This window comes from Sinocyclocheilus grahami, unplaced genomic scaffold (assembly GCF_001515645.1).
Source record: "Sinocyclocheilus grahami isolate Dianchi unplaced genomic scaffold, SAMN03320097.WGS_v1.1 scaffold222.1, whole genome shotgun sequence".
Taxonomy (NCBI): domain Eukaryota; kingdom Metazoa; phylum Chordata; class Actinopteri; order Cypriniformes; family Cyprinidae; genus Sinocyclocheilus; species Sinocyclocheilus grahami.
In genome coordinates this window covers 228,977-245,374 of record NW_015505401.1, presented here as the reverse complement: position 1 = coordinate 245,374, position 16,398 = coordinate 228,977, and the positions used below count along the sequence as shown (strand labels likewise).

Below are 16,398 nucleotides of genomic sequence, written 5' to 3'. Positions count from 1 at the left end.
ATTTCGCCTATGGAATGTGCCTATTTATATAAAGAGGTAAACGTGTGTGTGTGTGTGTGTGTGTGTGTGTGTGTGTGTGTGAAAGTGACTTACTGTGAATGTCTTCTTTATGTAAGGTCCACCAGAAGTCTGAAGTTCCTCTGGGCTCACTTGTCTCTTCAGCACTGTAAATAATATACACACAATGTTCCTCAGTCATGAACTCTAAACAGTAAATCATGTGACTATTTAACACATGGTATAAAATAATCATGTTTATCTATTCACTGCAACAACATTGAGTTTGATTCACTACTGGTTTATTAATTTACTCCTCACATTATATACAGTAATACTATTATATTATAATATATATTTATTCATTTATATTTTAATTTAATTTAATTTAATACTGCAGTCCATAATCTCTCATTTAAAAAACAACATGTGCTTCTTCAGAGAGAGAAAGAGAGGGAGAGAGGGAGATGGAGAGAGAGAGTAATTAAGCTGTAATGGAGCACTGAAGGTTTGTGTTTAATGAAATAATGAGGTTGATAATGGTCTAATTTAGGACACGAGGTTCAAATCAGACTGATCTCTTCATCGGTAATGTAATGAGTGAGCCAAACCCTGAACCACGTAGTCACAAAAGCAAGATCCAACTGCACAGCTATTGACTGGACCCTGATTGGCTGATCAGAGCCCAATTTATAGTAGTAACAAGGACATTGCAAATAACAAATAAGGTAGTGTCTATAACGAATAGTTCTCTAAAAAACATATCATTCCAAACTTGTATGCTGTTATTCTCTCAAATATTTTCTCCTGTTTTTGAAGAATCTTTAAGCAGATCTTGCCATACGAATATTATCTGGAAAATATTTACTTTGTATTCATTCATTTGTAGCATGTCTTTTTTTAGCCACTATTAGATAATTACTGATAGATGTATAAAACTGAAAAGAAATAAATGACATTTTAAACTCTATTAAAAGAGAAACAAAGTTATTTTCAATTGTAATAATATTTTACAATATTACTGTATATGTGATCAAATAATTATGTAATTATTGCCTTATTTCTAAAATACTGCTTTGCAATCCTCAGTAAACAAGTTAGTATCAATGGCAAGGAGAAACTTGCATGTTGATCACTGATCGTATGTACATGGACAATTTTAAATTTTATAAAAGAAAAAATATATATACATATTTTTTGTTAAAAACTAAATGAAATCATCATTATTAATAATATACACTTAGAAAGTAGAATGAATAATGAAACTGTAACAATATAAAAAATAAAGTAAAACATTTAATTAAAGTTAACTTTGATACAGACTACTTATTTGATGTGTATTTGTCAATATTTGTGACCCTGGACCACAAAACCAGTCATAAGGGTAAATTTTTCGAAATGTATACATCATCTGAAAGCTGAATAAATAAGTTAGGATAATTGTTATGATAGGACAATATTTGGCCGAGATACAACTATTTGAAAATCTGGAGTCTGAGGGTGCAAAAAATTTAAATATTATTGTCCAAATTAAGTTCTTAGCAATGCATATTATGAATCAAAAATTATGTTTTAATATATTTACATTAGGACATTTACAAAATATCTTCATGGAACATGATCTTTACTTAATATCCTAAAAAAAAAAAAATCAATAATTTTGACCCATACAATGTATTTTTGGCTATTGCTACAAATATACCCCAGCGACTTAAGACTGGTTTTGTGGTCCAGGGTCACATTTGTATTCTTGTGTTTACACTGAAAAAATTAAACACTGAAAAAAATTAAAAGCATGCAAACTAACACCTGTCCTTGTTTACTCACCTTAATATCATTCATATTAAGGTGAGGTGTTTGTTTTAAAGTGAACCACCCTTCATTGTTTCATAATATTATCTGTATGTGTGCATATAGGGAACACAAGGCCATGTATTTTCTTAACTATGAACTGTCCATTTCCCTTTCAAAGTCATTCTGTACATGCCTGAAACCTTCCACACACAATGCCACATCCTTTTTAATGCAGGGAAAAAGGATTATGTGTGTGTGTGTGAGAGAGACAGAGAGAGAGAAAGAGATACCAACAAAAAGTGCATAAGTAGATGTATCAGGCCTCACTGTTTCTCTCTTTATTCATTTTTCCATTTTGTTCTCATCCAATTTTGGGAGGAGAGCTCAGTAATCCCAGGATTGGATGAGCAAATTGACCAATCAGAGGCATGCAACAGCCCTGCCAAACCCAGAACATTCTCGTCTCCTTACACACCGGTGTTTTGTGTAAAACACACAAGCATTAAGGCACAACATCTGTAAAAGCAGCCTATTTTCCTCATAAATTCAAAATGTACAACATGTTATAACGTTAAATGCTCTGATGACAGATTGCATTTTGTATCTGCGTTGCTGTTGGACAAAAAACAGGTCTGGTTTTAACGGTGGGCCTCACTGTAGCGGAGCGGGAGCTGTGCTGTGGTAAAGTGAAAGCTGAGTCATGTGGTAGGTGTGGAATGCTTCATTGCAGGCATGCTTCAGGCTCGCCTTGGATCGCCATGGAGGCCAATGTTCTAATTTGGTGGTGGAGGAGGAGAGCGCTGGGTTTGTGTGTGTATAAAATGTTCTTCTGTCTCTCTGCCTGCTGGCTGTGCTCCTTGCCTGTCCTGAAGGGGACGATGTGTTCTTGCCAGACTCACACACACACACAGGTTTGTTTTTATGGTTTATGGGGACTCTCCATAGGCGTAATGGTTTTTATACTGTACAAACCGTATATTCTATTGCCCTACACCAACCCTACCCCTAAACCTACCCCTTACAGGAAACTTTCTGCATTTTTAGATTTTCAAAAAAACTCATTCTGAATTATTTATAAGCCTTTTGAATTACGGGGACACTGAAAATGTCCTCATAAATCACCTTCTCGTTGTAATACCTATGTCATACCCATGTTATTATACAAATGTGTGTCCTCATAAACCACATAAACATGCACACACACACACACACACACACACACTACTCATGTACTACTAACTGTTCAAAGTTCTCAGCCTGAGAGTTTTTATGGGTCAGAGAGTTTACTACTCCACACACAAACACTCACTCAGAAGGGAGCTACAGCTGGATAAAACAGATTGAGATATAGTAAAATAAGGGTAAAGAGAAAATGCATGTTACAATCTGTTCTGATAGATTTTTCTTAGATTTATTTGTTATTAGACACTGGGTGGTGATAGACAGCATCATCAAGTAATCAAGATTAACGCATTCACTCATCCTGAGAGCAGCTTGAATATAATGTGAGATAAAGGGATTGCTCATCCAAAACTGGAAAGTCTGTCATCATTTACTCGTTCTTAAGCTGTAAGACTTTTTATCTTGATGAGCACAAAAGGAGAAATTTTCTATTACAAATATTATATATAGAAGCCTACTGAAGCCATACAATCGACACACTCATGTTTTGTGTCAAATGGTATTGTTGTACCATAATTGAACCCCATACCACTTTGATAGTACATTTTGGAGCTTTGGTGGAGGGAAACATTATGGAGTAACTGACCATGGACCCTTGAATTATTAGAAAATAATGCACACCAGAGGTGGTAATGTGGCCACGACTAATAATTAAATGGACCAGAGTAAATTATTATGCTTATACTACTGTTACAACATCTAAAGACATTATTCAGATAATGTATTTCAAACCATTCGTCAGGTTTTTGTCCTTAAAACGCTCTTGCGTGTAGGATTGGATGAGCGAGGTGAGCCGCCTGGCCGGGTGGTGCAGTGACAACAATCTCTCTCTGAATGTGGAGAAGACGAAGGAGATTGTTGTTGACTTCAGGAGAGTGCACACTCAGCATGCTCCTCTGATCGTCAAGGGTTTGACTGTGGAGAGGGTGAGCAGCACCAAGTTCCTGGGTGTGCACATCACAGAGGATCTCTCCTGGACTGACAACACCGCAGCACTGGCCAAGAAAGCACAGCAGCGTCTCTACTTCCTCCGCAAACTGAGAAGAGCCAGAGCCCCGGCCCCCATCATGTGCACCTTCTACAGAGGCACCATCGAGAGCATCCTGACCAGCTGCATCACTGTGTGGTATGGCGCCTGAGAGCAGCTGAGAAGATCGTTGGTGCCACTCTCCCCTCCCTTCAGGACATCTACAACACCCGTCTCACCCGCAAAGCCCTCTGCATTGCAGGTGATCCCACCCACCCGACACACAGCTTCTTCAGTCTGCTGCCATCAGGGAGGAGACTGTGGAGTCTCCAGGCCAGGACCAGCAGACTGAAGGACAGCTTCATCCATCAGGCTGTCAGGAAGCTGAACTCCCTCCCGACCTTGCCCCCCCTCCCCTCTTTTGCCCCACGCACCACTGAACTCTGACCCTCTGATGGACTCTCCCACTCCCCCCTCCCAAATACACACACACACTGTCACTTTAATCAGTCTGAAATAAGCTCTTTTGCACTACAAATCATTTTTTTGCACTACATCACTATATCTGCACTGTTGTTTACTTTACTGGTTTGCACTCTATCCTCCATATGCCTTGTGCTTTATATATATTTTTTTACATTTTACCTTATTTGTATATTTGTATAGTTGTATTTTGTATTTTGTATAGTTGTATTTTGTATTTAATCTGTATTTATGTTATCTGTATGCACCCAAGGGTCTGAGAGTAACGCAATTTCAATTCTCTGTGTGTATGTGCTGTACATGTGGAAGAATTGACAATAAAGCAGACTTGACTTGACTTGACTTAATTTCTTACGCATCTCATCCTGTGCCTCTGTTGCTATATCCACAACATCATTTTAGGCTTCAGCCATTGATAGCAGACTAATACAGCTATTAACCCTAAAAAGGGCAAAATCATAAATAATGATGAAAAAAAAAAAATGAAAAAAAAAAAAAAGAAAGTAAAAAAAAGTTATAGAAGTTTACAATAAAGATAACGTAGTCTACAATTTTTTTTATTTTATATAAAATAAATATTTTATCAAATGTGTTGCACTCTAAAATAGCTATAAAATCAAAGCCATATGTCTAACCAAGTTATGTTCCAAATTTGAAGTTGATATCACAAAAATTGTGGTTCTTGTGAGTTTTTTGTCACAAATCAATCAATTTCTGTCACAATATCACTTATATTACAAAACAGTCACCAAATATGGAACCTTGACTGTGAAACCTTTCCAACGATATGTTTTGTTAAAATTACAAAAAGATTAGATTTTCCAAAACACAAGACACAAAATCACTATATGTTTTTATATCTTGATTTATACCCCTAAAAGGGCGACGTATCCCGAGATACAAACATTTAGAGACAGATTACAAAAAATGTAAGCATTTAATTAATACAATTTCAATTTAAACCTAATAGGCTAATGCTGAACAACAGCTTTTTAAACAGGTAGGTCCCCTCCAACATGTGTAAATAGATCAACTTTTATCAGAGGGTGAGTAGATTTCCCATTACAGGCGGCAATGCCGTTTTAAATACTGCCTGTGAGCTAAATAAAGAATGAAGAAACAAAGTCACCTCATCTAAATATTCACAACAAATACCCTTTCAAAATGAAACCAAGAAATAAGACCTACACTTTTTCACTGCTTCTCCTCAAATGTTTGTATCCCCCAGGATATGTCACCCCTTTTAGGGTTAATGAAGTTATGAGAGAGAGAGAGAGAGAGAGAGAGAGAGAGAGAGAGAGAGAAAGAGAGATTAAGTGTGTGTGAATTACTTCTGTGAGTTTGTGTCTCTTTCAACAGTGCAGCAGCGTCTCTACTAATAGCAATCTGTTTCTAGTGAGAAACGTTCTGTAGTTTTTAAGATCATATCTATTTTACTGATGAAATCGTCAGAGCAGCACTGACAACATGTTTCTGTTTGATTGTGTGTCTGTACTGTATGTGTGTACGTTTGTATAGGAGTCAGAGCGGGAGAAAGAGAGTATGTGCTTTCCGTACATAATAAAATGTAATTCTGTGGCAAAAACATGGAAATAATTTGTCATTTTTATCCTCTATATTTATTTGCTTGGCCAGTATCGTTGTGGGTTTTGGTTCTTTTGCGGTTGCAGATTCTTGTAGACCTTTAAATAACTGAAATCATTTGACGAATTGATATAGACATGTAATGCGGTCAAGACCTGCCTGGAACTACTTTAGCCGTGCATTTCCCTAAAAATAATTGCACACCTTAGAATGTTCGTCAACCAATCAGATTCAAGTTTTCAACAGCTCCATAGTATAACAAAGAATAATGATTTAGATTTTAGATTGTCCAACCTCTTCTGTTTGTGCAATCTATCAAGTGGAGTACATTTTGTGACCGTGCGATTGACCGTGTACACACACACACACATATAGTATGCATGAAAATGTGTATTTTTCAATTAAAGACAGCTTATAGATTTAATATGGGCTGCTATTATTGGTGCTTGACACCTTTTTATTAGTCATTTTGTGTTTCAAGAATAAGGTCCAAGGTTAAGAATTATGCTATTAGTAACTTAAATATAAAATGTTTTTCTCTATTTAACAACATTACAATAGTGAAAGACGACTTCCCTTACTGGTCACATCTCTTGCACGGCGGGATGTTGAGACTCGTGAAAAATAATCACGTTGTTTGTATTCACCAAAACTGATTTACTAAAGTGAAAACACGTACGCAATTGGCGTCAGCGCGAGCGCCGCTTGCTGTGAGGCGGGAGCGACAAGCCGGCAGAGAATTGCGCAGCCTTCCTTACTTCCATTCCTAGAACAGTTATGTTCACGATTTCTGATTTACTTAACCGTTAACGTATACTGCGTGAGGGGGGCTGTGATTGGATGATGACAGGTATCGGTGATCATTCTCAAGTGATCAGCACTGCTGCTGTTGTATCAGTCAGTGGTTAGATCAGCGTAGCAGTCAAAAAACGGGACAAATAAATTAGGCCCAAAATACAGGACGTCCCGGCTAATACGGGACGGTTGGCAACCCTAAACACACCACAAGCAAAACTCTTAGCATCCTTAGATTTTCAAAAACCTAAAAGTCCACAAAGAGCAGCATATGGTTTACAGAATCTCAGTAAGTCGTCTGCGGCTTGTGAAATGCACAGTGTTTTGGTGCTATAAAAAGCCAGCCCATTTTATTTAACCATAAAAAGAGAGCAGAGATGGTGTAAAAATAAGTGCTAAAGCTAACGCTAACTGGTTTGCTAATGTAAACGTGAAGGTTGAGAAATGTAAAGACAACAAGACATCAAAACTGACCTGATGACCTTAAAGATGACGCGTGTAATTTTTTATGCTGAAATGCCCAAATTAGTTGATGTATGTGGGATGTTTGAGCACAGAAGGGGGCTTTTCTTACCAGACTTTGGGTTGCAGAGCACAGGGGGGCTGCTGCTGAGTGTGGGGCTGCTGCTATAATAACCGCTGCTGCCACAACTACTGCTCATACTGCTCCGCCGTACTGCTGACACCACCTTTATCTCTTTAGTGGGGCTTACTGAGGGGAAGGAGATTGAGAAAGGCAGAAATAAGGTTAGATAGAGTCTGTATAAGAGGAAGTGAGAGAGAGAATAGAATTCAGTTAAAATACACACACAACACTTCTGCCAGCTCAAAACATCATTCCAATAGTGCTTGTGCAGTGGTGATAGTGTTATGGTATGTCAACATCCGTTTTGTGTGCATTTACTAACTGAAATAACAGTTCAGATGCCTAACATCTGTTAGTGTTCTCCTTTTAACATAAATGTATTGTATGGCAAACAGCATCACGCACGAACACACACACGTTTAGCTAGCTATCAAAATAGACATACATTAGACTTCTAGCTATATACACGCTCAGAAAAAAAGGTTCAAAAGCTGTCACTGAGATGGTACCTATTCAAAAGGTACATCTTTGTACCTGAAGGGTCCATATTGGTGTTTTAAAGGCACATATAAGTACCTAAAGTGTACATATTTATACCTAAAAGGTACAAAAATGTACTTTTTGAGAAGGTACTGCCACAGCAACAGACTTTGTACCTTTTTTTCTGAGAGTGTATAGAGCTAATTATAGATAAATGCTAACAATACCACTCTTCACATTTTTATAATTAAAAAAATTAGTCCTGCCAAACGATTAATCGTGATTAATCGCATCCAAAATAAAAGTTTTTGTTTACATAATATATGTATGTGTACTGTGTATATTTATTATATATATATAAATACACACACATGCAGTATATATTTTGAAAATATTTACATGTATATACATTTATATATTTATATTCTTATATTTTATATTATATATAAATATATTTAATATATAAACATAACATATTTTTCTTAAATATGTACTTGCATGTGTTTGTATTTATATATGCATAATAAATATACACAGTATACACACATATTATGTAAACAAAATCTTATTTTTCGTGAATCTTATTCTTATTAATCGCGATTAATTGTTTGACAGCACTAAAAAAAAGTATTTGATTAACTTGGAATGCTACTTAAAACAAGAATGTGATGAAAAAAATCAATGTTACTACATAATAATATATGAATAAAATGAAATGTATATACAATGTCTATAAAATATATATGAAAATGTATATAAATCAACCTTTCAAACGGATAAAAGCCATATTTCTTGTTTATTTATTCTTTGTTTATTTATTCATAGAAATGTAAGTCCTTTTAAACATTACTTAAACAAATGGCTAATCACTGGTCAACTGAAAATGCTTTATTTAACATTTTATCATATAATTATGCATTTTTATTTCAGTATATAACTAAATAATTAAATAAATAAATATAAATAAGAAAATAAATAAATAAATAATTCCATCATATTTTTATTCATCATTGTTTTTTTGATTATTTTATTTATTTTGAGTAATATCATTGTGAAATTATAAATAATAGCAAATAATTAATAAACAAATTGCACTGTTGTCAGAAAAAAAAAAACACTGATTATATTGCCATCAAAACATGCGATAAAAAAAGAAAAAGTGTTGTGTGCTAATCAACCTGACTGGCAGTTATGAAACTTGAATTTACACACTTGCATATGTTTAAACAAAGGCACACCATACATATAATACACACACCACAGGCGCATGAAAAATGACAGTTCATATTTTATTCAGCTCTGAGAAGAGGAACCAGAGAGGCCCAATCCCAATAGTATAATACTAGCATGAATCTAAATTTTGTAAATCTAAACAAAAGTTAAAGCTGCAGTCCATAACTTTTTTTGGTTAAAAATGATCCGAAAGCAATATTTGAGCAAATACATAACCATCCAGTGTTCAAAACTATGACCTTACTTTAGCCCAATTCACATAGGTTAGCTTATAATAATGTTTTCTAATTTGAGTGGTACAGGTAGGCTTTCGTGGGAATTTTGAGCATGCTGCTACATCATTACATCACGTCTGTAAACATAAATTAGTTTTCCCGGCTACTAGGCTATCGCATGTGAGGATCCTGCAGGTGGCTGATCGTTTGTAGCCTTTTCTCACAGCAGCTATAATTAAATGTACCATTTTGATGGCGGATTGTAATCCAGAATTATATTCCCATTTTAAATGTGCTTCTGATTACAGAAAGCCTGGGATTACACAAGATTTGTATTTTAAAGACAACCAGTTTGAAGGAAGCATAATTTGCCTTTTGGGTTAAAAGAATTTCTTGGTATGAAATTCGAATGGTATGACAATTAGATATTAGACTGTACAGAAATTTAAATCTACACACACTATACTCAGTCACGCAATGTTGATGTTGTTAACATTAATAATTTGAGAATAAAGTATAACATAAAAATGCATTTGTCTATGAATAATCTTAATTTAGGGGATTTTGTCAGGAAATATTGATATATGCAATTCACTGTGATTTATTTGCTTATATGCTTACATATCATACAATAAATCAGTTAAATATTTTAAATTTAAAAAATGTAAACATTATTTAAATCAGCGGACAAAAGAAAATCAAATTTTAGCTTATTAGATGTTTGTACACAAATATGACACTTCAAACTGAATGCGATGTTTTCCACTCTTTCACAACATGTGTGCTCAAGATTTGTCCTTTCAGCAACTTCCTTATTACGCTGAAATTGATTTTGGTTGTCCTATCTTCATTATCTACCCGTGCACTGCATCAGCAGCAAATTAAAATGCATGAGACCACATCCAGAAGTTCATTGTCTACCTGCCACTGTGAATGACCACAGCTGTGTCTCCTAAACCTAAAAATCAATATCACAAACTACTGGGTGTAATGAACACAGTTGTGCATGCATTCTGCAGATTTCCTTTATGATCGTGGACTAACCTGAAAGGAAGCTGGTGTTTCCCGCCTCAGAGCCCTGCTTGCGCAGACAGAAAGGGCTGTCATGGTTCTCCGGTATGCTGCGAAAACGCTCGTTCAAAAGCTCCATCAGCCGCCGTCGCCGCCGGAAATTCATCCTGAATTGGTAAAGCAGTCCGCCATCCACAAAATGGTGCTTATTAGAAACTAGGGGGAAAAATAAGAAATGCACAACAAGAGGAGGTCATATGTCAGTTTACTGGGATTAAAGACGTGACCAGTCAAGCCACAATGGTCCAAAATCTAGAAGTGAAAGACAAAAAAATACAAAACTTAACACAATATTAATATTTTGGATTTCACCTTCAAGGCTTTTTTTTTAATTGAAGAAAAACATAATATTTATTAAACATATATATTTATATTTCATTTCATTAATTAGGCAGAAGTGGCACAATAGCAGAAAAAGCTGAAATCCCTTCTTATTATTTTATTATTTATTTACATATATATTTTTTTTGCTTGAAGCAAGAAAACCAAGTTTAACCAAGTCTTAAGTGCAGTATGCGAGATTGAGTGTGTTTGTGTAAGAGGTGCACACGCCATCTTAGAATCAATAGAGAGCAATCCTAAACTCCCTTGTTGCATAATATCCCATGAGTCATCATGTTTCAAACACAGTATTTAGTTTTACATGACAGCTTTAACTTTCCATTTTTATTACCATGTTTAGCACTGTGTTATTATTCTGCCATTTCAATATCTCAAAGACATACAGCGGGAAAAATTCAATATGACTTACTGCCTTTCACCAATATTAAATACCGAGTATGCTATCAATACTCAATAAAATATTGAGATTTCTAAAAAACTGGAAAAAGGATTTAAAGGAATAGTTCACCCAAAAATGAAAATTTTGTCATAATTTACTCACCCTCATGTTGTTCCCAACCTGTACGAGTTTCGTTCTTTTGTTAAACATACAAGAAGATATGTGACCCTGGACCACAAAATTAGTCTTAAGTCGCATGGGTATATTTTTAGCAATAGCCAAAAAAACATTGTATGGGTCAAAATTATAAATTTTTCTTTTATGCTAAAAATCATTAGGATATTAAGTAAAGATCATGTTCCATGAAGATATTTTGTATATTTCCTACCGTAAATATATCAAAACTTAATTTTTGATTAGTAATATGCATTGCTAAGAACTTCATTTGGACAACTTTAAAGGTGATTTTCTCAGTATTTTGATTTTTTTGCACGCTCAGATTTCAGATTTTGTATCTCGGACAAATATTGTCCTATCCTAACAAACCATACATCAATGGAAAGCTTATTTATTCAGCTTTCAGATTGTGTATAAATCTCAGTTTCAAACAATTTACCTTTATAACTGGTTTTGTGGTCCAGGGTCACATATTTTGAAGAATGCTGGTAATCAAACAGCTGATGGTCCCCATTGATTTCCATAGTATTTCTTTCCCTACTATGAAAGTCAATGGGGACCATCAGCTGTTTGATTACCAGCATTCTTCAAAATATTTTCTTTTGTGTTCAGCATAAGAAAGAAACTTATACAGGTTTGGAACGACATGAGGGTGAGTAAATGAGGACAAAATGTTCATTTTTGGGTGAACTATTCCTTTAAAACAAGCAAAATCAATCGGATATGTTATGGGCAGTGAAGCATAGTGGATGCATATAATTTGTGGTGCTGAGGAATGCAGATAAATGTGTGTGGGAGAGAGCTGAGCTAAATGAGCTAAACACTAACTCATTGTCTGACTATCACTACATGGCTAGTCTAGCAAAACAAATGTTTTGCCTGTATGCAAAAAGTCTGGTCCATTTTTCTGCTTACTCATGTAACATGGCTACAGTTTGCAATTTTATGGCACATACAGAGATATAAAAGTACAGAAAAATATAAAATGAAAAATGACATTACATATAAATTGACAAATAAATATCAAAAGGCAAAATAAAAATGACATATACCCTACCGTTCAAGAGTTTAGGATCAGTTTTTCAAAGATTTTAATTAAAAACACTAAGTGAAAATAGCATAGTTTCTTAGCGATAGATGCCATTTACACTAAGCGCAAATAGCTATAGATTCTATTTACACTATGTTAAAATAACAGGATTTTCTGCTATTTATTCTACTTATTGCAAATAGTGGCAATTAACTGTATCTCAGTATTGTACATTATAAAACAGTATGCAATAAGTATTGAGTGTAAATTATCATTTTAATTCAAATTATTAAATGGATGCCACTTTATTGGGACAATAAACCCCTTCCTATGCCTACCCTAACCCTACCCAATACTTTATTTTTAACTTTTCAATTATTTACTTCATTTTTATTGGAAATAAATGCCTTTCCTAAGTGATAAAGTTCGGCAAAAGGTGGATTCGAACTCAGGTCGATTGTGTCAAAAGGACCACGGCACGCACTTTACCACCTACTGTACACCACTGGCTGTTGTTTGATAATAGTCTTTTGTAGTGTTGACTAGCCCAATCACACGTTGGTGGGTGGAGTTAGTGTATATTTAATCTCCTTCAGAAATCATTCTAATATGCTGACTTTTATTAATGTTGGAAACAGATGTGCACTGTGCGAACTAGGGAAAACCATTTCACTGCACTTCATCAAATATAATATGTGACCCTGGACCACAAAACCAGTCATAAGGGTCAATTTTTCTGAATAAATAAGCTTTCTATTAATGTATAGTTTGTTAGGTTAGGACAATATTTGGCTGAGATACAACTACTTCAAAATCTGGAATCTCAGGGTGCCAAAAAATCTAAATATTGAGAAAATCGCCTTTAAATTTGTCCAAATTAAGTCCTCAGTAATGCACATTACTAATCAAAAATTAAGTTTTGATATACTTATGGTAGAAAATTTACAAAATATCTTCATGGAACATGATCTTTACTTAATATACTAATGATTTTTCGCATTAAAGAAAAATCGATAATTTTGACCCATACAATGTATTGTTGGCTATTGCTACAAATATACTCGTGCTACCTATGACTGGTTTTGTGGTCCAGGATCAAATATGTATGTGAAAAATAAAAAACCTTCAACATTGGGTTAATCTGAAGCAGAACAAGCACTGTTGTAACACTGATGAAATGGGTGAAATATATAGATCAGTCTTTTCAGTCAGAATTTCTATGAAAATTAAATGAACATTGATTATTTAATGGACATAACTCAGCATTAAAAGCTGATTAAAATAGTATCATAAAGGTAGCTTCTTTAGCCCAAATCATGCTAAAAATGGTGTTAAACTAAACTAAACTCTCCACTCACTGTGTCCTCCTGAACAAAACTCCCACACATACAGCTGAGCACATACATCCACATCCAACCCACAAGCAAATGCAGGAAAAGCAGAGAACATGCTTTCTGGTTGTGGAGATCACTGCCGTCTCCACCCTAACAGAGGGGGAATGAGTTCATTTGTGTAATTTTTCATGCTTCATCATTCATCGTACAACTGTGCAGTGCAACTTTCACTGGCTGTGAAACACTGACAACAGATTTACACATGCCTCTCGACACAGTGCAGTGCAATTCACAGTCAAGCTCAACACTTCCAGTTATGCAACTTCATGTCAGGGGGCCTCTCTCTGCTAACAGCTAGAGGCTGAGAGGGGCCAGAAGTGACAAAATAGCAAGAAAGGCTGAAAGCCTACTTTTCTTTCCTCCTTTCATCTCTACCGTATTCTTTGCCCTACCGCCCTAGGCAAAAAATAAAAATCATCTTGAGTTTTTTTCACTGATTTGTTGGTTTAAAACAGCAGATTTCCCAGGATGCCCTGTCATGATCTGCTTTGTGTTGACTATCCAAATGTGTCAGCTAAATTCAAGTCAGGGCAAAACCTTTGTTCATTAATGGTGTGGTTTTGGTCATATCTGCACGTCTATGAATATAATAGAGAAAGAGACACTGATTCAGAATATTAAACTGCTGAATCTTGGCAAGTGTGCATTTATTTAAGCTGAGAAATAAGCATGTTGTTGAGGAGTTTAGGAATAAGGACTGATTGCTAATTTGGCAGGTTTTGGTCTGTGCTTTTCTCGCGTAAACTAATTATATAAATTAGTGAACAGTGACTTATTTAAAAATGTTCATATTTAATAAAAACAATTGACATTTTTTTAATAATAATTGATGTTATCTATTAAATTAATGTCATTATTTCTTGTTGCACACCTGAAAATATGTATCAGTTGCCAAAAAAAAAGAAAGAAAAAAAAAGGAAATTAAAAAAGGAAACTAAAAAAAATTTATAAATAAAAAAGTGGGTAATGATATTTTACATTATATGCATTATGTATAAATTAAAAGCATTTAATTACTTGGGGGGAAAAAAATCCATTGCATCTAGTAGGCCAAACTATTTAGATTTAAGGTTAAATGTTTTTTTTTTTATTATTGTTGTTGTTGTTTTTTAAGGCTTAACTTAATTGTGTTGAAAGTTTGTCTCAATTTAATTTAATGTAAAAAAAAAATTTCTGTGCAGAGGGAGACGTCAGACAAGGCGGTCTGTGATGCCTTTGGCAGATTTCTCAAAGTCAGCAGAAATCAGACAGGAAAGGTGCTGTCAAACAAAGACTCTGTATCAGACTCAACAGGGCTCTGATTGTGCTGCTGTGCATGTGACTGTTGGGTGTGTGTGACTAAACTGAAGGGTATAGCTCTGTTCTGTGGTAGCCGCTATTTGTGTGTGTGTGCACAGGTCTGTATTGGGTGTGTGTATAAGGCTGTTGTTTATGCATGTAAATCCATTTGTGTAGATGTGTTCTAGTGTGTGACGCTGTGTTTGGCTGTTGCCTGGTCAGAGGTATGTCCATCTGTTGCTGACCATCAAAGAGTCTTTCCTCTTGTTGAATCATGACTCCACCAATCACCCCTTGTCATATTTAATAACACAAATAAATGTAATACTGCACATTTTCTTGAATGCATATATATATATATTAAAGGATGATGCATGTCATGATGAGCCAATTAGACTACAAATCAATGATCAAATAAACAGTATTAAAGGGATAGTTTACCAAAAGTGAAAATTCTGTCATCATTTACTCATCCTCATGTCGTTCTAAACCTGTATGAATTTTTTTCTTCTGATGAACACCGAAGAAGATATTTTGAAAAATGTGGATATCCAAACAGTTGTTGGCCATGGGGAGTAGAAACTGTTTGGTTATCAACATTGTTAATAATCTGTCATAAACGATAACAGATCATCTCTTTAAGTTCATGCAGCAAACCATGAACTTAAATTCAGGAACAATGCCATCTAAAACAATGTCAATCAATGACTTTGGATCAGTAGGTCCATGCCTTTAAAGTTATGTTCAATTTAAATGACCAAATGAAAGTTTGATTTAGTGCATTTTAGTTACCCAAACTTTTTTTTTTTCAAGAAAGGTTTCATTTAATGTAATATAAAAATCTCATGTTGTGTAACTATCAAGTAAGAAGCAATAAAAATGTAATTACACCTTTAATACACGATTAGTGCATCTTAATGTTTATTTAAAGAAAAGGTAAAATGCATTGTTTTATATATGTCATGACGGTTTTTGGGAAGTGACACTATTTTCAACCTAAAATCTAATCTTGCCTTATTATAAAAAAAGTTAAATTATCTGATTTTTAGTTATATTGACCTACACACACACACACAAAAGAAAATACAATTTTAAAAAACATTACCAAATAACAATAAATTGTTATATATAACCATTTATATAAGTTAATAATTTAAAAATATATATATAACATTTTTGACATTTTATTTTTTAAGTTTCTTTAAAAAACAAAAACAAAACAAAAAATTATAATGCTTATTTACTTATTTTCTTGTTGCACGCCAGAAAAAAGCTAAAAAAATATATATATATATATATATATTTTTTTTTTACAAGTCCTATCGAATTTGACACACAATCATGAGGGTCTGCAGGGGTCAGACCACATGACTATGACCTTTTGGGGGGGGGGGGGGGGGTTTTTTAAAGA

At 34.6% G+C, this 16,398-nt stretch overlaps 1 protein-coding gene across 2 annotated transcripts in view; it reads right to left on the bottom strand.

Moving 5' to 3' along the window:
- LOC107596624 (DEP domain-containing mTOR-interacting protein-like) overlaps positions 1 to 16,398 on the bottom strand; it is a 53,796-nt gene that overhangs the window by 23,257 nt on the left and 14,141 nt on the right. For both annotated transcript variants that reach the window (XR_001610385.1, XM_016287382.1), the window contains exons 5-7: positions 10,361 to 10,543; positions 7,377 to 7,514; positions 94 to 164 (exon numbers count right to left, since the gene is read on the bottom strand). Coding sequence is in view for 1 of the 2 variants with exons in the window: in XM_016287382.1 (XP_016142868.1) it covers positions 94 to 164; positions 7,377 to 7,514; positions 10,361 to 10,543 (392 nt within the window). In the remaining variant the exon portion in view is untranslated. The remainder of the gene's footprint in view (positions 1 to 93; positions 165 to 7,376; positions 7,515 to 10,360; positions 10,544 to 16,398) is intronic.